This window comes from Manacus candei, unplaced genomic scaffold (genome assembly GCF_025592945.1).
Source record: "Manacus candei isolate 608988 ecotype Guabito, Panama unplaced genomic scaffold, ASM2559294v1 h1tg000005l, whole genome shotgun sequence".
Classification (NCBI taxonomy): domain Eukaryota; kingdom Metazoa; phylum Chordata; class Aves; order Passeriformes; family Pipridae; genus Manacus; species Manacus candei.
Genome location: NW_026138053.1, coordinates 18079543 through 18107310, shown reverse-complemented (window position 1 = coordinate 18107310; position 27768 = coordinate 18079543). Strand labels below are relative to the sequence as shown.

At 36.5% G+C, this 27768-nt stretch overlaps 1 protein-coding gene and 1 long non-coding RNA gene across 12 annotated transcripts in view; one reads left to right on the top strand and one right to left on the bottom strand.

Annotated features, from left to right (window-relative positions):
• NTNG1 (netrin G1) overlaps positions 1–27768 on the bottom strand; it is a 497227-nt gene that overhangs the window by 24648 nt on the left and 444811 nt on the right. For 4 of the 11 annotated variants that reach the window (XM_051800381.1, XM_051800372.1, XM_051800361.1 and 1 more), the window contains 3 exons: positions 21331–21357; positions 11370–11435; positions 4247–4414 (listed from right to left, as the gene is read on the bottom strand). In XM_051800381.1, the coding sequence (XP_051656341.1) occupies positions 4247–4414; positions 11370–11435; positions 21331–21357 (261 nt within the window). Of the gene's footprint in view, positions 1–4246; positions 4415–9425; positions 9486–11369; positions 11436–21330; positions 21358–27768 lie in introns of all 11 variants that reach the window. The other 7 variants (XM_051800390.1, XM_051800425.1, XM_051800417.1 and 4 more) reach the window with 5 other exon arrangements.
• The window catches only part of LOC127477058 (uncharacterized), a 32056-nt gene that overhangs the window by 3278 nt on the left and 1010 nt on the right, over positions 1–27768 (top strand). Inside the window, exons 4-6 of the long non-coding RNA XR_007906832.1 lie at positions 10645–10722; positions 16932–17317; positions 23690–23849. This is a non-coding gene — a long non-coding RNA (uncharacterized LOC127477058). The remainder of the gene's footprint in view (positions 1–10644; positions 10723–16931; positions 17318–23689; positions 23850–27768) is intronic.

Sequence of the window (27768 nt, the reverse complement as noted above, 5' to 3'; positions counted from 1 at the left end):
TATATGTATGTATGTATCTATAATGGAAAAACTGTAACAGAAAAAATATTTCCAGAAAGACGTTTGTCATCTGTTGTCTCACTGTTTATTAACTGTAAATTACAGATGGCACTTTGAACATTTGGCATGCTGAAGAAGAATGCCAAACAGGGTTCCACAACAATAATTGAGTCAATTAGCTAGCAACATTCATTAATGAAGTTGAAAACTGACATGCCAAAAATACTGTGCAAGGCTGAGTATTATAGCACAGTGCGTGCCACTTGAAAAACTGGGAATTCTCATGTTAATCAGATGTATGAAATGCTTGTATAAACAGGCATAAAACTGAGATACACTTTGAATGCAGGAATTAAATTTTGCTTGAACAGTGTTTATAGAAAATCTTGAAAGACAAAAACTTGGAATTACATTAGAAACAGAGGGCCCAATTCTTGTTAAATTAGCTTTGTTAGATCTAATGTAGTTACAGTGATTTAAACAAGTATTTGTGAAAGAAATGTATAGCCTGTGATACTGAATGTTATAGATACATAATATTTTCCAGAGAGCAATACTCTGACCCTGAATGAGTGAAACCTTTCCTACTGAACTCTATCACATAAGCGTGTTGGTAGTACCAGGCCCAAACTGTGCTGTTTAATGGAAAGTAGATAGTAGAAAGACAGATTAAGCCAGGCTCTTTTACAAAATTACCAGATCAAATCAGAACACCAGACCCAGCAACCTTTAGTAACTGAATCTAGTCTTCATCTTTCCCAATACACAACTGATAACACAGTAATACGACCTACAGAGGTCCACAGAACATCCAGGATCATTGTCCAACGCAATATCACAGGCTGTGGAACACTTCCTAAGACCTTCCAAATACTTAAGACATTAAAAAACTCAAAGGTCACAATTTCAGTGTGCCCCTTACAGCAACAGGGCAACGCTCCCAGATCGTCCTAATAAGCAGACCACACACAGGTTCCAGGGTGGGGGAAAAAGCCCTGCAGATCTGAACTTGGAAGGAATTTTCCTCCTAACCTCTGTTTGGTGACTGTTTGAAAGGATGGAAAGATTAACAGAAGTAGTCATCTGTTTGCTGACATTCACTATATCAATGTGATGCTGCCAACAAAACACAATGAAAATAAGTAAAAAGAAGGTGGGCTGCAGGCTTGCTGCTTATCAGTCTGGGTTGACAGTGGCTAGAGGACAACCCTCGGGCGTCACTTAATCATTTATCATTAGGGCTTCTAAAAGTTTCACAGATGTTAATTGAAGTTTAAGCCTAACTGACTGCAAGGCTGGCTTTCCTAAAGGTGTGACAGCAATCACCATTTCAGTATTTATTTTGTAAGGCAAAGGCCATGTTTTATTACTCTGGGTCTACTTGGTGGTTTTCATGCTCTCCATGCTTGCCAGTGTGGGAATTCACTGAAATAGTTATTAGGGCTTTATCAAGAAATAAAAAACTTTTCAAGATGTTAAATTCTTTTTCATGTCAAATTAATGATTTTTAACTTCACAACACCTTGATTTATTCAGAAACTGCAGTTGCCCATGTGAGGTAATTTTTCCAGTTAACTTACAAATCCACAAATATTTGATATTTCATTTTAAGAAATAAAATTTATTTTGCTTCTAAAGAAATTAAGGGCATCGATAATTTAGATTTAAGCCCACTGTATAATGCATTGCATATAGTTCACTGGTAAAAACCTTCTCAGTATTTGAATTCTTTAGTTTTAAAAATTAAACAATTTACATTTTCTCCATTTAGTTAGCATCAACTAAGATTCACAGATTTGTTATCCATGTACTTACCATATATATTTATGAAAACTGTGTAAGCAGTTTTGATAAATCAGAGCCAAAGCCCTGTTAGCTGCCATTAAATTAGCTTATCCAAACATTTTTTTACCTTTCTACATATATGGCTGAAGAGGAAAGAATTAGCCTGGCAAAATGACTTTCATACGGGAAGATTTGCACATGTCACTGGAAATCTGCTTATTAAAATGTTCATGTCAACATTTCACTTGTACTTAAACCACAAAAAACTGATTTTAAACTCAGCAAAAAGAGAAATGAGCGTTTCCAATAGAGCAAGACTGTGCTTGACCTAGAAGGGTGGTGAATCCATCAACTCTCTCAGAGGTGAAAATACACTACATTTGCCAGGATTAAATCTCAGGAGCCCCAGTTCAAGAAAATATTTTAGGCACAAGCTTCTCTGTTTTCTGAAAAGTGCTTAGGTATCTTCCCCATTTTGCTGATTTTACACATGAAGTAGTATGAAAGACTTCTCAAGTTGGCAAATCAGCGAGGATACGTACATTAGGACATATACATTTTGTATGCAGTATGATCACTGTGACCATGAAAACTGTTTTAGTCCAACAAGAATGTTATTTATTTAAAATAATTACCTAATATGTAGCAAACCAGGGTTGGAGCCTACAGTCATTTCACGTGGTACAATTCTCATGGGAGCCCAAGGGAATTCTGCTTTCATTAAGGTGGAAAGTCAACAAATGTTTCACATTGCCTTTTTTTCCCCTCAGACTCTTTTTAAATTAAAGGGTTTTAAATTTTATTTCTGCAGAGTCTAGGCAACTGCAAAGTGCACACTTGTTTTACTAAGACATTCTAAATATATCAATTGTAAATTAATGTAAAAATTACATATTTTTGACTTCTCATTTACTTACTTCCTTGTCTTATGTAGCTACAGCTGCTGCCTTAGCATTTCAGTGTACATGGGAAAACAATGTACTGAATGAGCAGATGAAAAATTCCAAACAGAGTAATTTAGTCATATTCATTAGGCCTATTTAAGCAGCTGAAATTATACAGCCCTGGTGTCATACCAGTGATGTCTGTCATCTACATCAAACAAATATGTGGGACAGTGTTTTTTTCCAAGAACATTTGATTGTGTTAATCTCCTCAGCACAGTCATACAAAATCATGACTTGCCTACTAAAGTTCTTATTAGCTCAGACTAATTACTGTCAAAGGAGATCATGCATTTTCTGAATGCGTTGCCAAGCAAAGTTAAAAGGACACATGAAATGTAGTGCGTGGATGGATCTGTGTGTTTAATCACAAAGTAAAATGGTAATCTGTCAAGTTACAAACTGAAACAAATAATAGAAACCTAAATAGTTTCTGGCTTGAATCTCAGCAATGGATTATAAAGAATATAAAAATATAATTTATTAATCCATAGTCTATTTTGGCATTAAAATATCTGCTAACTACTCTTTTTGCTTCCTGGAAAATGGAATGAAAAAAATCACAATGATAATCCAAAAAAGGTCCTACTGATGCTTATAAGAAACATTAAATAATTAAATTCTCTACTTCTGTTTGTTATTAGAACAGTGTCTTTTGTGGCTACCTGTTAACTACTGACCATTGTAGAAGGCTTCCTTTATTGGCTATGTCCAGTCTTTACCTGAAGTGTCCTCATGTGTGCTATATATTGTCTGTGGTGACATGAGAATAATGCATATTCTTCTAGTGTGATAAAGATCTTAATGTTTTTACTAATATGCTTCTCTTATTATGTTCGGACATTTTCCCTAATTCTGCAATTTGAATATTTATAGCAGATGCTCATTCTAAAGCACTGTTTTTATCTCAGGATTCCTTTTCTAAATTGACATCATGTTGAACTGGTTTGACAAATTCTGTTCCTAACCTCAGGGATATAATTTCAGTTTCTCCTCTAAGTAGAGGGGAGGTAACACTGCATTTATAGCCCTGTGCCTGGGAGCAGAATTACCTGCAACATGAAATTTAGTGAATAAAACGGGTTAATAAATATCACTCCCCACATCCTCTTGCTGCAGCTGGCAACTTTTGTGGGTCTTCAGGCAAGTATTCAAGAGTTTGCACTAGTAATTGCAAAAGTTGGACTGGGAACAAGTCCATTTAAGACTCAACCCTTTAGTTTTCACATGTGTGACCCCAGCGTGGCTCCCTCCTGCATAAGGACAGCACAGCCAGTTTCTCAGGGACTGCTGGAATAAGGACCCTTAGACAGAGAGTTTCGTCGTCATATACGGATTCAAAATGCCTCCTTGGGGCTACCAGGGCAATGGAAATGAGGCAAGAAGTCTACACAGATGTTCTTATCCATTGAAAAAGCTCATTCTGGCTTAACTGGCAAGTAAGCAGCAGTGGTCCCTAGCAGCTGCCAGTGGCTGAAAAGGCACAGAAGAAAAGCCGCAGTTATCCCGGGACTGACCTATGCACACATTTTCATCGTCCAGCTCTGCAGAAGCATTTCTGAAGTAGCCCAGCCTGCATAACTCACAGTGCTGACCTCTAGTGTTGTGCTTACAGCTCACGCAAATGACCGTATTGAGCAGCTCGATGTAACTGCACCGGTTGGAGTGCCCGAAGCATTCACAGTCTTTCAAGGAAGAACAGAAATGTATACAAAATGTATACAGCAGCAGAGTAATAGCACATTACATGCTTAGTAAAAATGAACGACGAGCAGAAATATGAATGAATGGCACATACATGTTAATCAATGTAACATGGACAACAGCAGATGTCTATCTGCAATGAAAGTGGAGTTTGTTTCAGGCAGGTTAGCGTGACCCGACAACCATGGCATGACGTCGAAGGTTGGCTGTTGTTGGCAAACCTGATGGAACTGAAGCATTTGCAGTTGTAAACCTTTCAGGGTTACTGGAGGCTCTATAGTTTCTGCTGATAGAAATGCACATATTTTTGCACATTTGAGATGAGTATAAATCAAGACCCAGGAAAAACTTCGTCATATTAAAAATGTTAAATTCAGTGGACAAAATTGTCAAACTTCATTGTGCCTAAATCCACAACTGTAAGTAAAATATTTTTCCTGACAGAAATGGTGAGTATTCAAAAATGCTACTGAACTTGGGGTGCTATAATTGATAGGCACCTTGGGAACCAGACTGTTCTATTTCATGACTAAACAAATCTCTAGTTTGACAATTTTGGCCAGCGCCTCCTAAAATGATAAACAGAGAAGAAAAGGAAGGAAGAGTTGTTAGTTGAGAGCTACTTCCACTGTACTTTTCAGGTAAGCATTAACCCATTTTTGTATTCTGAGATGAAAAACAATTGGGCCAGAAAAGATCATGAAAATTCTGAAATGTGTACTGAATAGAAAGCATGCTTACTGCAGCCATCTGAAATGCAGTTGGCATGACAGTCACTTTTAAAAACCCCCTTCATTAAACATGGAATGCTAGTACCTTTTAGTCTTTAATCACAAGCAATGCTTGGCTTTATGCAGAATGAAAGAGAAATTAGGAATGTATCAATAACATTATAGAAGGCACAGCTCCGCTCTGTGGTGTAAGCCTGAGCACTCAGCCCACAATGAATACAGGAAAGGTTATCAGGATGATCAGAGAAGTAGAGAGTCTATTTAAAAAGAGAAGACTAGGATAATTTTGCTTGTTTAGTCTAGGAAACTGATGATTGAAGATATCAATGGGCTATAAATACATCATGAGTTAGCCTTCTGCCATCCTAATGGACAACACTGGCACAAGAATTGGGTGTTAACTGGCAGTTCAGAAATTTCAGCTGGAAATTACGAGATGGTATCTAGCCATTAGGGCATCGAGGTTCTTGAACATTTTCAATTTGTAGCAAAACACACTGATGCTTTAGAGATGTAGTTTATTAACTGGTGGAACAAATTACAGTATGTTTCCTTCAGTAACAGAGCACTGGATGCAGTGACTTGGAAGGGTTTCAAGGTCTTGAAGGTAACTTATCTTGCAATTAGATAAAGCTGTAGCAGAGGGTGTAAAATGTTTCCATACATGACAGAGGCAAAGTACTTTGTGCTGCCTTTCCTCTGGTATCCTCCTAATTATGCTGGGATGCCTAATGAGCCCACTGATTGTTGGAGGTGGGCATCAGATACAATATTTGTGCCTGTCTATATTTGTATAAAGAAATAACAGTCCTCGTACATTTTCTGAGCATGCTATGCCCACCTAATACATATATTTCTTTGGCTTTTTTCTGATGTAGTGGACTGTAAATAGACTGCATTTTTTCTTAGACATTTAGCACAACATATGTTTCAATCTTGAGAGCTGCCTTTCTCCTGCCAGGAAACATTAATTAATTTTACATATACGCATTTAGTTAACATGTATTTCTTGTTCTCTTTGATACTATACTTCTAAATCAATGTTTTGTGGTTCATGCCAATCTGATAATTTTGATGCCTATAAGTGCTGGAGTACAGGAAAACATTTGGTGTATCTGTCTCACTTGAGACAAATGAGTAGGGATGAAAAGTATGTTAATGTTTGTTGTCTTTTGCAGTTGGTCAGTGTGATTCAGCATCTCAAGTGAGAACTGGCTGTGTGGGGCAGAGAAGAGAGATGTAAAAGTGAAAACTAGCACTAGAAAATAGGAATCACAGAAAATTGTTAGGATTGTAAAAGTTTATGTGACTGGCTAGTGATAAGCAATCAATCTGATCTTTCTGAGTTTTGGATTCAGAAGCAAGGCTGTCTTAGTTTCTCTGTCTGACAAAGGACCTGTCTTCTACTACAATTAGACAATTTATTTTGGTGAGATGATACTGTATTGGTATGTTTGTCAGACTTGCTAAGCATTTTCATTCTGTAGGTGAATTTAGAGGAAATAATTTACCTTGTTTTTCAAATCAGTAACAGGCAACCCAATACTACATTCTTATGTTTCCAAAATATGCAGACTATAACAAAAATCAGGCTATGTTACACCGTCTTTGGTGTTTAAAGTAGCAGAAAGAAATGGAGAATATTCTGTGAATGAATGACTGCACTACTTCCACTCTGAAATTTTGATATGACCTTAATTAATATTACTACTACACATAATTACAAGCACATTACAAAAGCACATGAAAAAAAAGCTGCGCATTAAGTAATTCACTCTGTAACAAGACTTGCTCCAAATTATGATTTGGAGTGAAGAAGCATCTGATAATTATGAAGGACTTGGATGTACACACATGCTCCTAAACATATGCAAAATGACCACCCAAGTTCAGACGTGGGTCATCGATATTAAAGGTAAACGATGAGACCAGTTCTTGTACTTGGTTGCATTTATATGGGTACTGCTCTTGTAACAACTGTGCTGTGTGAAAGAAAGTCTTTGTCTGAAAGTTAACTTATGCTAAGGTACAGGAAAGCTCTAGGAGTCTTGATCTGACTAGTAAATGCTACATGGTGTAGAAAAAACCACAGTTAACTTGAAAACAGTCTAACATCTCATCAAACATTAATAATGGCAAAAGGAAAAAAAAAAGAGGCATGGCAAGTAATGATTAAATCAATTTTGTGGTAATGTTTCTTTCTCCCCTGCCTCCTCACCATTTTGCTAGTGCAATAATTTGCTGCTGTTGGCCTGATCAGTGAATCATTTTTACATCCCTCTGTGTTTACAAAAATAAGCTATGTAAAGAGTCCTCATATGATTGAAATGGAATTATTTTCTCTACTGGCTACATGAGGTGCTACACCACTCAAACATTGCACATAGAATTGCATTCACCATCATGCCAGCTGGGAAGCTAATAGTTGTCAGTGCTGTATGGCCTGTCTACCTTATCATGTGGTTCACCTTAACCAGAAAGTAGCCTGCTTGTTAGAATGGTCAGAAGCACAGCTTAGGTGTTTAGACACACATCTCTGGTCTAGCAGCCTAACCACTTTTCATGTGCTGGCAAAGTCATGCAATCACTGAAGGAGATGGGGAAGAAGTATCAAAATCAGGCTGCACATGGTTTACCAACAGTGGAATGACATGAGTGTCTCACAGAGCTAGAAAATGCTGCTTTCAGTTTTGAGTACCACGTGTCAGGAAAGACACAGATAAGTTGAATAACAATAAGGAGTGAATGGTTGGAAAACTAAAATCTCGGAGGAGAGGTAATGATAGCTAGATAGGTTTAATGTAAAGGAAAAAGGGAGAAGAGACCACCATGTTAGATGTGATCATTGTCTTTGGATGATTCAGGAATTGTCAAATCCCTTGCAAACTCATGGAAGCATTGACTCTATCAGCCTTTAAAAACTATTTTCCAATGTAATGATTCTATTGCAACAATCTTGATCCTCTTGCATAAAGTATGATAAAATTACCCATTGAAGGAGGCTCATGAAGAGGTTGATAATCTAATTGTTTTGTTTCTATAAATTGAATGCATTTTGCCCCATTACATCTTTGAGATGACATACTGTTGTTGTGAGGATGAGGTTCAGCTGAAGCTTCAGCTGCAACCAGTAAAACATGAAATGCCACCACATGAAACAATGGTAAACGCACATGGGAGGGTCTCATAGTTTATAAACTAAGACAGGTAATGCACGAGACAGCTATCAGTGTGACTTTCTAATTAAAAGCACAAAGCATATTTCAAGAAAAGTGCATTCAGAAATCATTACATTATTTTTTCTTTTTCATTCTCCAGTAACTCTGTGTTCCTCCTCCATACACTACAGCAACTCTGTGTTCCTCCTCCATACACTACAGCAAACAAAGGAGATTTCACTGTAACCTTAGAAATTACCTGCTTCGTAACAAACAGTATGGCTCATTACCATGATCTCATCAAATGGGTCAAACTAAGTTCAAACATTTTTTAATAACCCTATTCCTTGTTAATATGTATTTCATGAATAATGAGATATTCACAATAGCTACAGAAAGACAAAACATCTTCATACATACTCTTTACAGATAAATTGATGAGGAAAAACAATAAAGAGATCTCAGGGTTCAGACTGTGAATGACAGATATGCTAATGAAACGGGCTGCCTGTACATCAGAGAGAATATTGGCATGCTTTATTATGCCTATATAATTCCACTTTTTTGATGAAACATTGAACAGTTCAAAATGTAATGCCTACACTCTGAATTTGCACACTTACAATAAAATGAAGATGTAAGGCACACTTACAATGCATTAGAAGACATAACAATGCATTACACTCCATGGCATTTACAGATACTTTTTGAGGACATGGACAACTGATGTTTTCTGTATTGTTTTCCCTCAACTAATCTGCTTATGTTTCTTCTTTTACAATTTATGCATATCAGTGAGGAACACAAGACTCTAGTAAACATCCTTTCTAGGCAAGGATCTGAATGGTCATATTCATACATTTTACTCCTTTAAAAATAAATGCCATGTCACTTTATTTGCCAGACACGACTCTCTAAGAAGCAGATTTATTTTTCTTTGTATGGCCTGTGTTTACGCAACTTAATGCTTCTGTTCTATTCAATGAAGATGCCTCACTAGTAAACTAATGGGTACACTTCACAGATATTCCAGATTCATACAGTGCAATGTTTTCACAACACAGAGCACTATGGAAACACTGTATGAATCCTAGAATTCCTACCTCTCTTGTGGTTTGCAACTTGAACAGAAGAAACAGTTGACATAGCTAATTTGGGAGCAACTGGATAGTAATAAAATGAACAGTAAGTTAGAAAAGATATCACATAGGAACAAATTGAAAGATTAAAATAAACATCTTTATTTTCTAACTTTTAAATTAAATTTAACAATGGTTGTTGTTTTCTAAGGAAAGAGTGAAAGATAGAGAAAATGAGTTATATGCTACCAACTATTGAATCATTTGAGCTGTAATACCCAAGATCAAGACGGGGAACGTAATTCACATCGACACACTTTGGCAGTTTTGAGTTAGAGATTATTTGGTGATTTCTCCCAATCCATGACAAATGAGTACATGGTAACCAGAGTGGTCTGAAAAGGGTTTTATTGAATTTGTATGCGTATTTATTCTGGCCAAATAGTATGAACATGAACCCCACAATAAAACAATTAGATATAGGCAGATTGCTGTAATTATTCTTTTCATACACTATCCTTAACTGAAGTATTTAATCTACAATAAATGTTAAACACTAACAAATGCTGCAAACACGCATAAACTGAATAGAAATGCTTGTAACTTTTTGTGTTTTATGTTCCCTAACAAAACATCAAAACTAAATTTACTTAAACTCTTTATTTTTGGGGAAGAAACATTGAATAATTCTGTGCTGTTCGAGATGTATTTTGCAACAAAGTCTTAGATCACTCACAGTATAATTAAGCTATGAAATCCATTAGAAATGCTAAGTATAATTTAATTGGGAATGTTTTGATTTAAAATTCCTGTGAATAATGTAGGCTAATCCTTACAGAAAGCAGAGGAAAGGAGATCAATCTGTTTTTTTCTGTTTGTTTAAGGAACACATGCAAAAGCTTGGAAAACATAACATGGGCTAAATGAAGTTGCTGGAATGCTAAGTATCACTTTATCAGGGATATTTAGTTTAAAATACATATGAATAATCTGAACTATAGTACATTGTTAATTCTTGTTGAGAGCAAAGATTAATTAGTATTTTCTGTTTTTTTGGGCACATAGAAACTTGCACATATAACATGGTAGATTTTACATGCATGTGTTTTGATTTGGTCATTGTGATCCATAGATTTAATTACAGTCCTTCCAATGTAATTCCCAACACATCTTGTTCGGTTTAGTGGCTCTTTTTCTAGACTGCCTTTCCATTAATTTTATTCTCCACCTCTATGTGTTACAGCACAGAAAGGACACCTTTGAACAGTGAAGGCAAGCCACAGGCCAGATTTCTGCAGGGATTTTTGAAGAGGAAAGCGCAGTAAGTAAGAAGAACAAAAGGACATTATTTTTATAATGAACAATAATTCTGAATGTGAAGTATGGCTGAATACTTCTTCAAACAACAAAGAACCTTACTTTTATTAGTCATAAAAAGTAATTTGTTTCTTTCAATGCTAATCAATGTGCCACAGTCTGTGAGTAATTTTTCGTGTGGCGCTCAAATTGTAGAAAACCATGAGTCTGTCCTGCAGAGAACTTGCTTGTATTGTGGATGGCATGAAAGCTGAGAATGCTTCTCAGCTCACTTGGGAAAGCAAAATGGAAACAAGACATTATAAATGGGTTTGATGTAGACAATGACAATCTTTTACACTCAAAAATCTCAAAACTTACTCAAAATATAGACTGTGCTGTCTAAACAAGTCCAACATTATCTAGGGCTTTGTGTATATCAGTGCTGTGTGTCTACTTTTCCAGACTTTTTGCAGTCATGTGTACAGTCTGATTGCTGGAAGACTCCTTTTTCAGATAAGGTTTGTTTTATAGTTATTTTCTCACAGGATAGCATTACTTAGTATCAGAGAAAAGTGAACTGGATTATCATCGTTACTACTTTTGCCACCATGTGGGACTCAAAAGCAATTTCAGTAACTTTAGACCACTAGGAATTTTACAGCATCCTACCTTGGTTTGGTTTAGAAACCTCAAGGGAAGAAATATTCGGCCATATCCTATCAAACTTTGGAGGATCTGCATGCATCAGGAAAAATCAGGTTTTGTTATTTACATCTGTGTTATTGTTCTAAACAGGCAAGCATATGGACAAAGACATAGATTACAAACATCTATTACTGTACTAGTCTAAGTTGCACTTGAACAGTACATGACTCCACAGTGAACAAGAAAACAAGCAATTGATGATTCCCAAAACACCAAATGGACATAAAATACTGTGCATAACAATTCATCCTCTGTGGTTTAAAATACAATTTTTCATGATGAGAAGATATCCTAGGGCAATATATATGGTTCCAACACCAGGAACAAAACAGGAACATATTCTGTTAAATCTGCTCTTCAGAGATAAAATGACAGTATCAGACAAATATGGATTTCTTATCAAAGACACATATCTTACCTTATCATCCTGTTTTAGGGCCTTTTGAGTGAATTACATATCTGTTATAGGAAGAAATATATTTACCAGTAGAGTGGGCCTTTTCTTCAGCTCTCAAAGCTTTTTGTGTTTCCTCTATTTCCTATCACCTCTGCTGATATATTTTACAGCTTGATTTTTTTTTTGGCAAAACATTAAATGTCTACATTTCTTAGAAATCCTACATAACGTGTTACTTGCATGAAGCATCTTGTGTCCCAGCAAAAGAATTATCTGTGTTTCTTTAGAGCTTTATCTCCTTTGGTTAATGTGTTACAGGGCTGGAGTAGTGGGGAGTGACAATCCTCAGCGGAAGAGTGCTGGGTGTTGGAGCTGAGAATAAGTGAAGGGGATGGGGGCATTGTGGAGGAAGGAAAGAAAACTTTTTTTATTTTCCATTTCCATCTGCCTTGTTTTAAACATCAGACTTGGACCATGCTTTTATTATCTTCTCTGAGTACTGCAGTGGTTGTGCTTTCTCTGAGTCGAACATAATTTTTCTTAATGGTTACATCAGCCTACATATGGCTACATAGCTCTCTACATAAGAGAGCTATTCCTTCACTTCCATCTATGAGGAATTCAGTTGGGTAGTTGAGTAGATTGCAGTTGTCACAACTTGGTTGGGCATCAAGGGCCTAGGCTTATATGTCTTTGTAAAGAAAATGTGTTTCACTGTTATGTCCATCTTAGTGGGAGACCTGCAGTGAAGCTGTGGCAAAAAGACTGAGGCTTCAAACATCTGATATGGAAGGAGGACATCCCAAAGTTTCTTGTGACCCATTTGTCAAGGGTGAAGAGAAATTGGGTGGGTGAGGCTGTCTGTCTCCAAAGTCCTCCCACACAGAGAACAATTCAAGGAAAGGATGATGACCTGCACTGTGCCATTTACTGTTAGGTAGTCTTCTGCAATTGAATGGGTCAAGGTGTAATCTAATCACATAATTACATCAGATTATTGCATTTTTGTGCTTTTTCCTTATCAATCAAGAAAATAGAAAAACTGAGTTAGTTTGGTAGATTCTCAGTCTATATATTGATTAAAAATAACCTGCCTCTACAGGTCAGATCCACCAATTCACACACATAGGAAGTGCAAACACAACAGTCAGGGTGTATGACAAGCTGTACTTATTGAGGTGGCATGATAACCCAGCCCTTCCACTGAAAGACTCTACTACCATGCACTTGAGAGACCACCTTTCTCCTCCTGAAACACTGACTGACTGGTAATAGTAAATAAGTTTCAAGCATGCACAGGCAAATTATTTGCACAGTTAATTCACTGTTGAAATTCTGGTAGCTTTAGGAACACTTAGGCTTGACCTAAACATTTTAAAGGGACTGGACATTAGAGAATACATATAAAAATATATTAAAAAAGCAAAAGCAATCTTTATGGACTACATTGTCCTGCTGTTCCCTGAGCCTTTTTCTCTTTTAGCCCTTGTGCAGCATCAGAGTTATTGCAGGAAGCTGTTAACATTTCAGACTGGAGCTTCCAATATCCTCCTTGTGTTGTTAAGTACAGTGTGGCGCACCTAATACAAAAATTCACAGGTATAGTGGTCTTCAACTGAAAAGGCTTAGGTATTATCAGAGGTAAAAGTAATAGTGTCAAAGCTTTGTAATGCCTTAGGACTAACCCTCTGTAATATGTCATTTAGTAAACTGCAGGTCCTATATAGGAAATCAGACACTGGACATAATTGGACTCATATAATCAGTAATATTTCATATATAATCTATTCTCATTATAATTTCTCCAAGTAATCTCATGTCCAAATAAAACCACTGCTTGTAAGGCAGAAAAAAATCAGTGTTACCTATTTCTTAGTGATCCTGTAAATGTTATAGATCTGTGCTTGTTTTAGCGAACTTAAAATGGCGGTTGTGACTTACCACAAAATAATTAAAAATTCCCTGACCCTTTAAATTAGATAACACTGAGCTGAGTTTCTTAATGGACACCCAAAACAATAAAGAACATATTTACAGTGCCTGGAGATTACCAATTAAGCATTATAACTAGTGATTATTACTAGTTATTAGTGATAATTATAACCATCTTAGAAGGGACTTCTGGAGGTCATTTGTTTCTTATATTTACTCATGGCAGGGTCAACGCTAAAGTTAGATGAGGTTACTGAAGGTCATATCCAGCTGAAACCAGCTGCTGCTTGGTAATATGAAAGACTAATGAGACTTAATGCTTATATTATGTGATTTTTTTCAATCTTTGGTAAAGAGGATATCTTTTTCTCATATCCTTATTCACGGACTGTATCATCATCAAGATTACAGGTTTCTTGATAAAGGTCTTTCTCCATCTCTTGAATTTATTAATTTTTTTTAAGGGAGATGACTTTAAATGCTTTATCTAAAAAGATATGTGAGATGTCCAAGTCAAAGAATGTTGACTGTCATTCCCACATGTATATTGGAGCAGATGAGTCATCCTTTGAACAGCCACTGGGAAGATTCATTTAGCAGCTAGTTATTCTTTCACAGCAACCTGTGAAAATATTTCTAGTCCTTGGAGATTACCATGAAGGATTTTATTTATAGAGAAGTTGACTAGATAAACCAATCTTTTCCAGAACACTGCTATGACTGCACACTGTATTTTGTAATTAGAGTCATTATTTGCCAGAATAATTAAAGAATTCTGGTGTAGGTATTCTATAAGATATCCTATGTAAATCTACTGTAATATATTCCATGACAATTATTTGGGCAAACAAGGCTACAGAAATGTGAGAGTTTCTGAATGTATGTTTTAGTGTTATTATTTAAAATTGAAGCTACTGTAGCCACCTTTAAGAGTGGAGGTATGTGAGCTGTTCAGGTAAGCAGAAAATCAGATATGACATTTTATATTTGCATTGGAAATTTTTGCATTTTTAGTTACTATTGTTCTAAAGCCAATTATATGTAGAAAATAACTATGGGAAAAAAATCTTTCATGAAGTAAGGAAAAACTGATTCCATTATATTTATTAGATGTATGATAATTTCCTTTTTCCCTTCCCTATTTTTTTTTTTTTGGATACACACTATCAGAATTACTTCTGATACTAAACAACAAAAAATCTGTCTCAGTAATTCACTGGAAGTGCCGTCTGCGCCATGGGCTACATCATAGTTTCAGATCAGGGAAATAAAGGAAATGAACAGGTAGTTTCAGCCCAATTCCAACCAGGCAGCTGCACATGAAAAAAACCTGTCATGATCTCGGCAGGAATTCATCAGCACGTTGTTGGTTTCTCACTCCAACCAAGTAATGAGCTGACATTAAAAATAAAATGCATTCCCACTGAGAGGGGCTATCCTTCCTCAGGGATGAAGAGCAAGGGTGATAGAGTGCATGAACACAGTGATGGGCATCTGTGCTCTACAGCAGAGTAGCGCCTTGTCATCTCCTAAACTGTGTCTGCTGACCCAGCCCACAAACTATGCATTTGCTGTAAATTACTACTAATAAATCAGTAAGTCTTAAATCATGCTCACTAATGGCAAACAGGGAGCACTTGTGTTGGCAACTATAATTATTAATTTAATTTTTAATAACAATAAGGAACCCTTGTGAAATAATCTGATTAATGTGCTTTCTAACTCTCCTCCCATTTAAAACACAAAAAAGTATAAAAAAAATTGTCAATGTAAACTTGATGATTCAGTAGAAGTTCATGTTTCCAGCCATAGAAAGCTGCCCTTGCCACTGCCTTTTTTAAACCATGAGTAAGCAACAGTAAATAGCTGTTCTAGGATATTAAAAAATATATGCTGGGCACAGTGGAGTTACGACAGTGGTTTTAGGTGTTAATATTGAACAAAAAAGCTAGGAATAATAAAAAATAATGTTCACTGAAATCAATGGCATATTTAGTAAGTGATAGAATAATTGGGTGTGTTTATATCAGATTGTGTTCCACCACTTCTTGCAAGCATCACACTATCATTATTACAGCATTTCTATCTCCTTTTGTCTTTTTGAAGTCATGATAACCTACCTTACATAAAATTTGCCTTTCAGCACTTTCAATAAACTGCCAAACTGAAAGCATTGAAAGAGAAGAAATGCTGATTTTTTTTTTTAATCACCCCTTTATTTCATTAAGTTTTAAAAAAATACTTGCCAATATTAGGCAATCTTTCTTGGAGCAATGTAGGAAGTTTCATACCTGTTCCTTTGAAGAAAGGAGAATTCTGCATAAATGTGAAGATGTGGTTGTTTTATGGCAGCTCCTCAGCCATAACAGCTTTTATAACTGTTGGAACAATTTAAATGCAATTAGTCCTATATGTGTCCACTTGTTGTAGACTAAAAGAAAGTGATCTTTTTAGAGGATTTTTAAAAAAAGATAAATCTAGCTCTGAAAACTTTCAGATATCAGAAAAAAAGTCCATTGACTTGAATAAATTGTTGGCTGATTCTCAAACTAATGAGAGTTGAGGGAATTCTTCAATTTTAAGTATTTCCACTAAAATGTTTGTAGAAGTGCACAATGAATCAAAGCCTTTTTTGAATGAAATATTTAGGTACAAATCTCATGAAACACAAAGTAAACAATTTTGGTGATAGTTTCCAGGATTGCTCCTTTTTATTTGGATTGATTCTGTTTCTTCCTACAAAAATGCTGAAATTGGCTGGTCAGTTGGGATTATTATACAGTAATACACAACTGATGAACAAGAATTCAAGACCTTTTTCTTAATAATTGCTATGCTGATTTGGAAATCTCATTCTTTCCTTATACTCTGTGAAATAAACTGATTACATGTCTAAGGGAAAGAAAGAAAAAGGTGAGAGGGTAATATCTAGAAGTATATTTTTTTTCCCAGCAGTTTCTCCCTAAGCTTTATGGCTAATTAGATTTTAAAATATCTTTGTGGATCATGCCTGCTCTCTATAAACTTCCTTGAGTAACTGAGCTAAACTTGCATGTTGTGCTATGTGTTTTGCATGGGTACCATGGTACATATTGAAATGTTGATATCTTATTTTCTATAGTGTCCTATCATTTCATTGTTTATTAATGGTTAAAACAAAGATAACTGTCAACTGAATAATTTTCCCTATATTAAAGCAAATCAAAAAGCATTGAAAACACTATTTGACTGACAGACTGTTTTTAACTAACCCATGATGATGATGGTGAACTGGAATGAAGAATGAGAAAGAATACTAAACTGTCAGTGCCCGTGTCTACGAGACTGGTGAGAACAGCTCTTCTTATCTGTTAAAATTGGTGGATCTGGCAAAACAAAAACTGAAACAAAGGCTCTCCCAAATCCCATCCCAATAACCTGTCAGTGCTCCCTGGAGCAGCATTGGTGGTTTCTGACCCTGCACTGGAATCACTCTGCTGGGATGTTTTCTGCTCAGCGCTGGGGCCAGTTTTGCTTCCTGAACTTCAAGGGCGACATCCTAGTTATACAGAAAAGAAAATGGCCTTGTTGTGAATCCTACCAGGTAAAACTACCCATTATGTCTTTTATTTGGACTGTTAAATTTCTTTCAGATCCAGTGTTCAAATGAGTATATCATACCATAAAGGCTATCCATATTTTCTTTCAGCTCAGTAATGTTTTAATATTTTTAAAGCAAAAGATTCTGAGTGCTTCAAAGTACTAGAGTAAAAGAGGGAAAACAGATACTGTTACCGGCTTGATGTTATAATCAGTTATTTAGATAAAGTGATTGTCTTAGACTAGGAGCCTCATTAACAGTATTATTTATTAAAAGGTCAGATTTGGATAAAACGGAATTGCAATTAGAACATTTTGCTTGTATGTCCAAAATAATAGATATAGTCTGCAGACAATATTTAAATGTTCTAAGGAGATAAACATCTTAATGGTCTCTCAACAGTACAGCTTTCTGTAAAACTTGACCTCAAATAATAATAGAAAAGTAACGTAAAACCTAGTTATGCATGTTTATATCCCACTGACATATGTGGGTGTTGTGTATACGCTGTAGTCCAGAGCTTGGCATTGTAATAGCCTTGATCACATGATTGTAGATTTAATGAGAGAACTTCTTGGTTACTGCAAGGGGGCAAAATCAGGTCCAAAATACCTTGTGTTGTTATTAAAAAGAAAAAAAATCTGCCAGTATTTGCTCTCACAACCTTTTAAGACAGGTACTTACCACATTCAAATTTCATAACAAATATGTAAAACAAATAAAGCTACACTCATCTGTGCACAATTTTAGCTCCAGAAAAACAACTACTAGATTTTTCAAGGTTAAGAAAACAATAAAATAAGAGAGTGCCCATTTCGTCTTTTTTTTTTTTAACTTCTGTGTCTGGCATTCATTATCATAAAAAAAAGTTCTCTTCAATTGAAATTGGCTATAAAGAAGAACAAAACCACAGAGAACAAAGCAGAAAATACCGTTTGATTATTGTGATTGCATCTTGCACTTGGGTGCACGGTCTGCCTCTAAACTCTGACTCATCTGCCAGCAGCAGGCTTTAAGGTGATAATCACCCACACAGAGATATTTGCACATCATGTCTATCCTATCCTGTATCTAATTATACCCTTTATAACAAACTGTTTAGCATAATTAGTGGAGTTATGCTTTACAGGAAAAAAGACAAGCCATAGTTTAGAAGATTCAACTTTTTGAAGGCACACATGTTCAGATTAGTGACTTTGGTATTTGGTCACAATAATGAACATTTTGATGCATTGGTCTATGTAAAATTGTACAATCATTATTTTAGCAAGTAAAATAATGTACTTTTCAGAATATTTACATATTGTATGTAAGCATTGCTTAAAATTATGAAATGGTTTTGGGACTCATTAATTGCTAACACTTTCACCAGTATTTTTCCAGACAAGGCTGAAAAATGCTGAAAGGGCCAGCATTGTAATCAAGAATGCTGGAAATTATCAGAGAACCTATTATTCAACTGATAGACAACAGCAGGTACAAATGACCTTAATGGGAAAGCTCTGATTTTTTTAGTTGTTTTGTTTCCTTCTAGATGATCAGAAAGGATGTTTACTAATGACCACTCTTTCTGTGTGTTCAAACTTTATTAATAAGCTGCTTTAACACAAGATCTTTTGAGGTAAAAAAGGAATAGAGAATAATACATATATGTGCACACAGGAATATATTTATTTTTCTTTGTTTGTTTTCACTGCAGTCTTAAAAGTGTTAGATGAACATTACTGATGTTGGCATCTTCTTTGTATGCTGGCAATTTAGTCTTTCTAACCCCCTTGCCCCAACCCCATCCTCTTTATATAGTAGGAAAAGCTGGAAGCACACAAAAGCCAATACCCTCCCGTAAGTGTTTGTTGCCAGGCAAACTCAAACTGCATCTCCTAAGAATAACCTCCTGTCCCCAGATGGGGGAAAACTGCTGATATGAACACAAATACTGTATTAGCATAGACAAAAGAAAAAATCATGCAGAATCCATTAAAGCAGCCACAACTAATTAATCTTGTTTGAATTTGCGTGTTAATTGTACTTCTGTTGACTTCTCTTTGAGACCAGGATAAATTTATGGATTCTATCCTTGTTTAACAAAAGTTCTGCTATTTCTGTATTATCAGAAAGATGTTCAGAACATTGTGCAAGTAGAATTATTTCCCCCATGAGCTATTTAAGAAAAAACACATGGAAAAAAAAAGCAGAGTATCAGTATTTACTTGAAGAGATGCTCATGCTTCACTCTTCAGGAAGGCAAATAAATTTGTTGAATTCTACAACATATCATTCCAAGACATTTACAGCAGACTAATGATAAAGCATAGACTTGCAGAAACTCTTGTATTTCCTATGGAATTTTAAATGGAATTTTCTCCATTTGTAATAAATAAACTGTACTAATCACTCCAGTGTAAAATACAAAGAGGTCAACAATGCATCCTTTCAGCTCACCATTGTTCAAAAGGTATTTGAGTTTCCCTATTAAGTTTTCAAAGGCCAACATCTGCTGATGCTCAGAAATGGGAGATGTGGAGACGAAGGCTGTATGGAGTGTGAAGTGAAAACACAACCATATAGACCATGCAACACAATACTAAGAAACTATAGCACAACCAAACTCCAAAGACCTATTTTCCCATTCATCCCATTTCTATTATTAATGGCAGGAATATTTCTGACATAAATTTCTCTTTCATTTAGTTCTTTCTTTTTTGTTGTTATAAAATATACGTCTAAACACAAAGTTTTGAAAACAGCATATCACTATGAATTTGCAGTCATGCAAATACCAAAGGAGACACTAGAGCAGGAAAATGACATTTTTAAGATTGAAGGCTTTCATTTGCACATTATTGTCATTGATGCTGTTCCACTATTTCAAGCTGCAAAACAGATGCCGTGGTGTTCAGCTTTAACACTGCTCTCACTTGCAAGGGAGATAGTTTTGATGGCATTTAACTTGCTGTCTAGAGCTTAACAAATCAGTGCCATTCATAAGCTTAAGTAAACTGACTTGATTTATAAATTGATAGACCTGACCCTACATCATAAGAAGTGAGACCATTTTACCCAAATTATTAAAAACTTTTCAGTTGGATACTGGGCATGGCAAATTGCATTTTACAACTGTGATATTTTATAATTGAGATAGTTCTGCATTATACAAGTTGTGTCTAAACTATCTGCAAAGCTGAAGCTGTGGGGAATATTCTTTCAGTCAGCCACAACAGGATCCCATTTCTGCCTCCCTGCTTTATTTGTAATTAGCTAACGTGCCATGACTGTGTGCACTTCTTTGCTATGGAATTCAGCTGAGACCCACAGCTGAGCTGCTGTGCACTTAGTCCCTTCAAGTGTTATATTTAAGTAACCATCTATTTCATTGATATAGTGGTCCTTTACATAACAGTGTCACGGTTTTGTTATAGTTTAAGTATAATATTTTGGTCCTTTAATTGCATATAGGAAAGCATTTTTTCTGTGAAGGAATACAATTCTGTTTATTTTGTGGAGTAAAGCCAAGTTCAAAGACCACTAGAGGTAATGCAGATACCAGCAGATACGCTGTATTTGCAAATCTACTTCATAAAAACGAAAGCTATTACATTTATAAACTCTTCCATTTGCTCTTTGGATTTACACAGGGGTACATACATGAAAATTAATGGTCCTATACTGTTATTAGCAAACACTTTTTTTTTTCAAGATGCTCAACAAATATTTTCTGTGCAACAGTGTCTTAATTCTTTGTGTAACACTCCGTTTCATAAGACTCAGTCTTTATCTGGTGATAAAAACCAATCAGAAAATCTGTGGTTGAGTGCAGATGAGTTGTCAGGAGTGACATTGTCTCTGACCACATAATAACAGTTACATGTTAATGCAACAGAGGAAGGCCAGCATGGAACCCCTGCACTGTAGGGCACCTAGTCAGAGAAACATTATCTACAACAGAAAGGGATGCTGGGAAATTAGATCCATGAAGCTGAATGACAATGCAAAACAATACTGGTTTTATTACTTACTACCAATACTGGAAATACTGGGTATACCTGTAGAGAAAAAAAAAACACAAAGAAATATAGTTAGCTGTTTGCTGTAGTTGGTTGAACTATTACATCTAAGATTCTGAAAACAATTTTAGAATACTGTGGTGGCAACTGCCAATATATACCCAGACCTTCATAAATGCAGGGTCTTTAGATTCTTCAGTATGGGGCTGCAGGGACCACTAAAATGCATTGACAGATGGGACCTACACCAGCTCTCTGTACTTCATGAATTTGTTCAGAACACTTTTGTATTCCAACTAACCAGCCATTAGGTTTAATGCTCTAGATAAAAATATCAGTCATGCATGTATTATGCAGATCTAGGAGAGTAATTTTACCCAGGGATAGATGCATTGCTAACTGCTTTGGCCAGCTGCTTAAGTCAGTTGATACCTTCTGTTGCATTAATTGTATATAGCTATTTTTTCCTCTTTTACCTGACGGTTATCTAAATTAAGCTATGTAAAAGAAATGCAATTGAGTGAAACAATCTAATATAGTAGGTTGGCCTTATTGGCTAAGCCTCTCATTGATTTTTTTTTCCTCTGTTCATTTCATTCCTAAACTGAATTAATGCAAGGAAACCATTCTAGAGGCAGGTGACATTTACCATAAGAGGTGGGGCTGCAGAGGAGTAAAATTCCTTTACTGGATAAGCAATGTGGGATCTCATGTTGTATGATGCAGTCCCAAGATAGCTTCTTGTCAGGTCTGCCCTGAAATGTGTGTAGCACAAAAATATGGACATGAATCTTTCCTGAAATGCCATTTACTTAAAATTAAATGCCATTGTTAATGGACTATGGCTAGTCAGTATTTAAATACTGGATATTTGCATCTTCTTGGTTAAATACAGTTTGCCCTTTTTAAGTTTTATTGACTTTTGATGGCACGCATTTTGCTGCAGAAATCTCTCTGTTAATCTCTATTAAACATCTGCTATACTTCTTTCAACATCTATCTTGAAGTTCTCTCTTGGTCAGAGGTGGCCCCATTCTGCAATTTAGCAAACTGGAGTGAAGGAATGTCTTGAGGATTAACGATATTCAATGTACACAAGGTTGTAAAGTCAAGTTGGGAACACTTCTAACTCATGGCATGGCTAAGACAATGCTGAAGTAACAGAATTTGCAGACTGGGGACAGATCTGTTATGTTTCATCACATCAGTCCTGGGGCATATGTCAGAATTGCAGCTCTCTGGTTTCACATCCTATGGCACCTGTGGTCTGGCAGAGCACACTGTAGACAGCACCTGCTTCTCACCCAGCCCTACGCTCAGATGTTGTTTACAAACTTAATTATTTCCACTTCTGCTGAGATTAATGTGTATTTTCCAAAATTTTAGCATCATAAGGTATTGAAAGCTAAATGAAAATATCATCATAATAGAACAATACACTCGTAGTTCTAATAGTAACAAAAAGAGTTTTTTTTCAGTTAGGATAATGTAAGAGAACTTCTATCCCTTTCTCTTATATGTCAAAAAGACAATCAATTTTCAAATCATTTTCCCTGAAGTTTCAATAGCAGCTTGTTTAAACTTTTGCAAGTCACTGTAGCTGGTTTAAATTAGCAGGATCCGTTTTTGTTTATACACTCATGGAACCTACACAAATATTAGATAAAATACAAAACCTATGTTCTCGCACCGACACTTTCACTGTGAAATGGTATTTGTATTTCCTCTAGGTATACTCCCCCACCTCAAACCTCTCTGTCTCCTACACACACACACACAAATATCCTTTCCTTTCTCTCCTGAACAGATTGTAGCAAAAGGAGAGGTTTTCCTGCAAGTCTGCTCTCCTCATTTTTACTGTATTTCAAAATTTTCAATGAATTCATAGTGATAAATGCTTCCTGGGCAGAGAATAATGAACACAAGGTGCCTGCTAGTCTGAGGGGCTCTGGATTAACCTTGCAAAGGTGTCTTCAGGTTCTGTTTCAAAAGCTATTTCTGTCCTTTTTTTATTTCTGAGTTGGTGTGATCTTCTGTAACCAGACTGATTTTTGTAATACCAGGTATCCCTGTGTGTGGTGACTGGCCTTGATAGTGCACTACTTTATGCCCTTCTTACTAAAGAGAGTGAGAATGACACCTCTGAGTTTGTCTGGAAAAGAGCTGGTTATGTAGGGCCATGAAGCAGGATCTATTAACACACTGTGAAAACCGCACATATGATGGGAAAATTATTCTTAGAACGAGTGTTTTTGTGAGATGTGGAGTTACATATTGAGGCTAGCTCTTACATTCAGCTGAGCTGTATTTGGTGCAAGTCCTTAGGTAATGAGGCACAGGAAGTGTGATTCTTTCTCTCCCTCTCTGTCAGTGTGGAGGCAGGTGAAGGCCTAAGCACACATCTCCTCCTGTGCCACTGCTGCTGGGGACACCAACACACTGCAGAGTCATCCCACCACTGCCGGCCCTTTGGATGGAGCTGCTATGTTATGTGACATGGATCATTTCCAGTCAGCCTTGTATTGAAATCTGTGAGTACTTTGCAGCAGCAGTGAAGTGATGTGAAAAGGTTATAGAGATGAAGGATCAGGCCCGTTATGTCCCTTGATGCACAACTCTATTCAGCCAGGCATAAAGAGCAAATAAAACCAAGTGATTGAATTCACATATATTCAGTTGTTAAACCAAAGCAATGTTCAGTCTAAATTATCTTCCAGTTGAAATCACTGGGATGGTTGTTAATGGTAATAGTTTTAGAGTGAGGCGACAGTGAGTAAAGCGTGCAAAGAAAGTTCAGGGGTAGCTACTGGCCCCAAAATGGCAAACATTGCAGTAAAATGTCACTAATACTATTTATTATTTTTGACTTGACTTGAGGGTGGTGGTTTAGTATATTACATGTTCACTGTAAGTGCATCTAAATATATAGGCATTACTTGAGAGGAAAAAAAATCTGATGTTTTCCTTTTATATGATCTTTTGAATCTGCCCTGTAATTTTCTCGTTTCCCCTACTTCCAGAAATGGGTTGTTTTAGCTCTTAGCTACCATGGAGCTGGCTATTGAGAATGAAGAAAAAAGCAAATCACATGCTAGCAAAGAGAGACAGTTTTTGATTTCTTCTATAGTTTGTGTCAGTGTGAAATCCATAACACAAAGTAAAAGGATCAGGATTTCTGTGAGAAGGGTCAGACTGCTGCTTCCAGTCTCCTACCCTGCAGACCCTCTCAGCACCTTCATTGTCAATTCCCATGTGAGCGTCTGCCAGCAGCACAATTAATGTAGCCAGGCTGCACCTCTTCCTGGGCAGGGAGTGTGTGTGGAATAAAGGAATTATTCTGTCAATTCAGTCTTGGCTACCATCTTTCCCATGGGCTTGTCTGTCTCTTCTCCATCACAACTTAAATGTGCACCTGCCATATGACAGGGAGCTAGGGACAGGGCTCACAGCTCACTCACATTCAGGAAAATGGTGTCACCAAGAGCTCAGTGAATTATCCAGGTGAGATCAATACAACCCAGAGACTCAGAATTAGGACTGTCTCCCATGAAGGCATGGCTGGATATGATAGTAAATAATGCAGTCCAGGTATGAATCTGTATTAATTGCTGATCAAAGCTGTGTGAGAGCTTTTATGATAAAAGAGATGTCTTTATAACTACACTCCACACCACACATTTAACTCTTCAACAGGAACAAAATATAGAGCCTTTTATAGCAAAGAGTCAGAGCAGGCAGGTCAATGCCACACCCAATCTTTTGGTAGAATATCTGTGCTGCAGCATCACAGCACTCCCTGCAGTGAGTCTTTCTTCCCTCTGCAACTCCTTCACTGAGCCACGATTGCAATATCAGATCCTCAGCATCAATATCAGAAGTTTTGAATTCTCTAGTAATTTAAAGCTCTGAGAAGCTAGAAGATCCTGGCATCTCGTAACCCCTCAAAGGGAGTGATCATTATGATCACAGGACTAAACTTTTCATGTATTGCTAAACCTGTTTTCAAACAAAGAACCACACTCTGTGAAAGAAAATTCTTAGGAAATTTCACAGGTTTCATTCAAGGGCCCTGGAACTCCTGCTACTGTTAATTTTGCAGTTGTTTGCTCTGTAAAGATTGAAAATCTTTCAATGCCCAGAAAAAGAGCTGCTTAGATGAAGTTTGTTATCCCTCACCTCTCCTTTCTCCAGTGATATTACCAGAAATAAATGGGACAGAGGAAATACTTAATTATTGCTTTATTGGGCAACACCTTTTCAAATTTGGACTTTTTCTTGTTATATTTTAGTGAGTCCAAACCAGTATTGAAAACTCTGTCTGGGAAACTCCCAGTGAGATCAAAGGATTTTTTTTTTAAGTAATTGTAATTTATTGATAGAATATCAGAAACTTTGAAAAGCCCGAAACTTAGACCACTTATAGCACCTTGAGCATCTCAAAACAGAAACTTTGCCTTCCCATGCTGCTGCTGCTGCTTAAAGACTAGAACTCTCTTTCATTTCACCTCTTCACTGTATATGGCAAAAATAGAGTTGTTTGAAGCCAGTGACGTATGGAAGCAATTCATTTCCCAGCAACAGATGCCACCATAACCAGCACAAACAACCAACTCAGCAGGGTCATGCAAGAGGGTAGAATGCTGAAGAATAATTTTTCAAGCCCTATTTAAAAAAAACCCAACACATTATTTATAGTGCATTGTTTTTCAGTACACACCTGCAATGTTTTGCTGGCTATTGCACTGGATACCTAGGTGAACGGAAGTTAGTTTATCACTTGCAGTTTTTCCTGACATTCCTGTCTACCTGAATGCTCTTGATACACTGCAGTTTTGCCCTCACCACTAGGCTCCCCAGCCCTATACAACTTTTGTATATATGTTCCTGTGGCTTTATATCTTCTGTAAACTTCATGGGCTAAGATTAATATGTAATATAAAATGGGAACAATAAGAAGCTTTGCTGTTTTTTAACTTAATATTGATTCATATCTTCCTTTTTCTCTTTGAAAGATTTATCAAAAGCATCAAGGAGCAATATTTTACACCCTAAGTGTAAGTGTCCCACTCCTTCAAATTGAATTATGAAGTAGGCACTGGAAAGCTCTTTCCAGTTATTTGGGAGAATGGGACCCTTAGAAAATGGGACACTATCTACTTTGAGTCTGCTTTGACAGGACAGTAGGATGTGTGATCCTTTCAGTTAGAGGGATCCATGCTACTTAGATTCCTGAACAGAAAGGACAACTTTCTGGCCAACTTCATTTATGCTGATACTTTAAGATGGTTTTGTGTCAGCAAATATTTACAGGGAAAACTGCGAACCAAGGTGAGGGTAACCAGTGCAGTTCTGTAAGCGCCATAATTTTTGCCAGAAACTGTTTCTGTCACAGCTGTGCCACAGGGACGCCTCGTAAGTCTTTTCCCATTCGGGGGGGATTAAGGCTGTGCTGCTGTGATGGAAGCTGTACAGTCGGAGAGGGACCCACTGCAGGAGAAATTCAGTGAACTGACTGAGACTGCCTAACTCTTGACTGAAAAGAACTACCAGTGTTTCCCACATCCTGGTCACTTTTGTTTCATGTTGAACTATGAATTAGGAAAGTCATGTAACAGCTGGGAGGTGGTTTTCCCAGAGTGTTTGGGCACTTCTGGTACAGGTTATTGGTTGTGAAGGGATTGACACAAAGTGAGCAGGCTTTGATGCATGGCAGCTCAGTGCAGTCTTAAACAGCACTGTCTGAAGAGAAGTGCCAAAGATGATCTAAACAAGAGGAAGAAGAAAAGGGCTAGTGCTGTCAGACACATACAACTGCTGAGGAGAAAAGCTATCCTGTAATACCAAGTATAGAGAAGTTCAATAAGTTCACTTTGTGTGTCAAAACACATTGCAGAAAAAACTATCCACAGAATGTGGCAGCAAAATGGAATGAATGTAATCACAAAATAGTCAATAAAATAGAGTGAAAATATAAAATAAATGTTAGGTGGAGACAAATGCAGAAATACTCCATTTGTTAGTGCCAGTAAAAACAGAGTACTCACTATCTTTCACAGGTAAATCATGGAAAAATGTTTTGCATTCTTGTGAAAAACTCATGATGACTTTAAATGAGAAGAACACAGAAAACAGTTTTATATTAAGGTTTATGCTTTGACTGCAGAATAATCTGGAATGGCTTGTGTTTCATGAGCTGTACCTTGAAAAGGTATGATAAAGTCTTATTGGTCACAAAAAATGGCAGAAACAGAACAGTGAAAGTAACAGAAGTTATAGTTGGGAAAGATTTGGAAATGGACATTATGCTTCTTGTTGAAGCTGAGCAAATTTCCCAAGTTCAGAGAATCTCAAGAAAAAGTATCTTTTTATTTTGTGAAAAAGAGAAAAAAGTAATTTGAGTGTTTCATTTATACAACCATTTTTAACTGTATCTTATTTAAGATACATTCA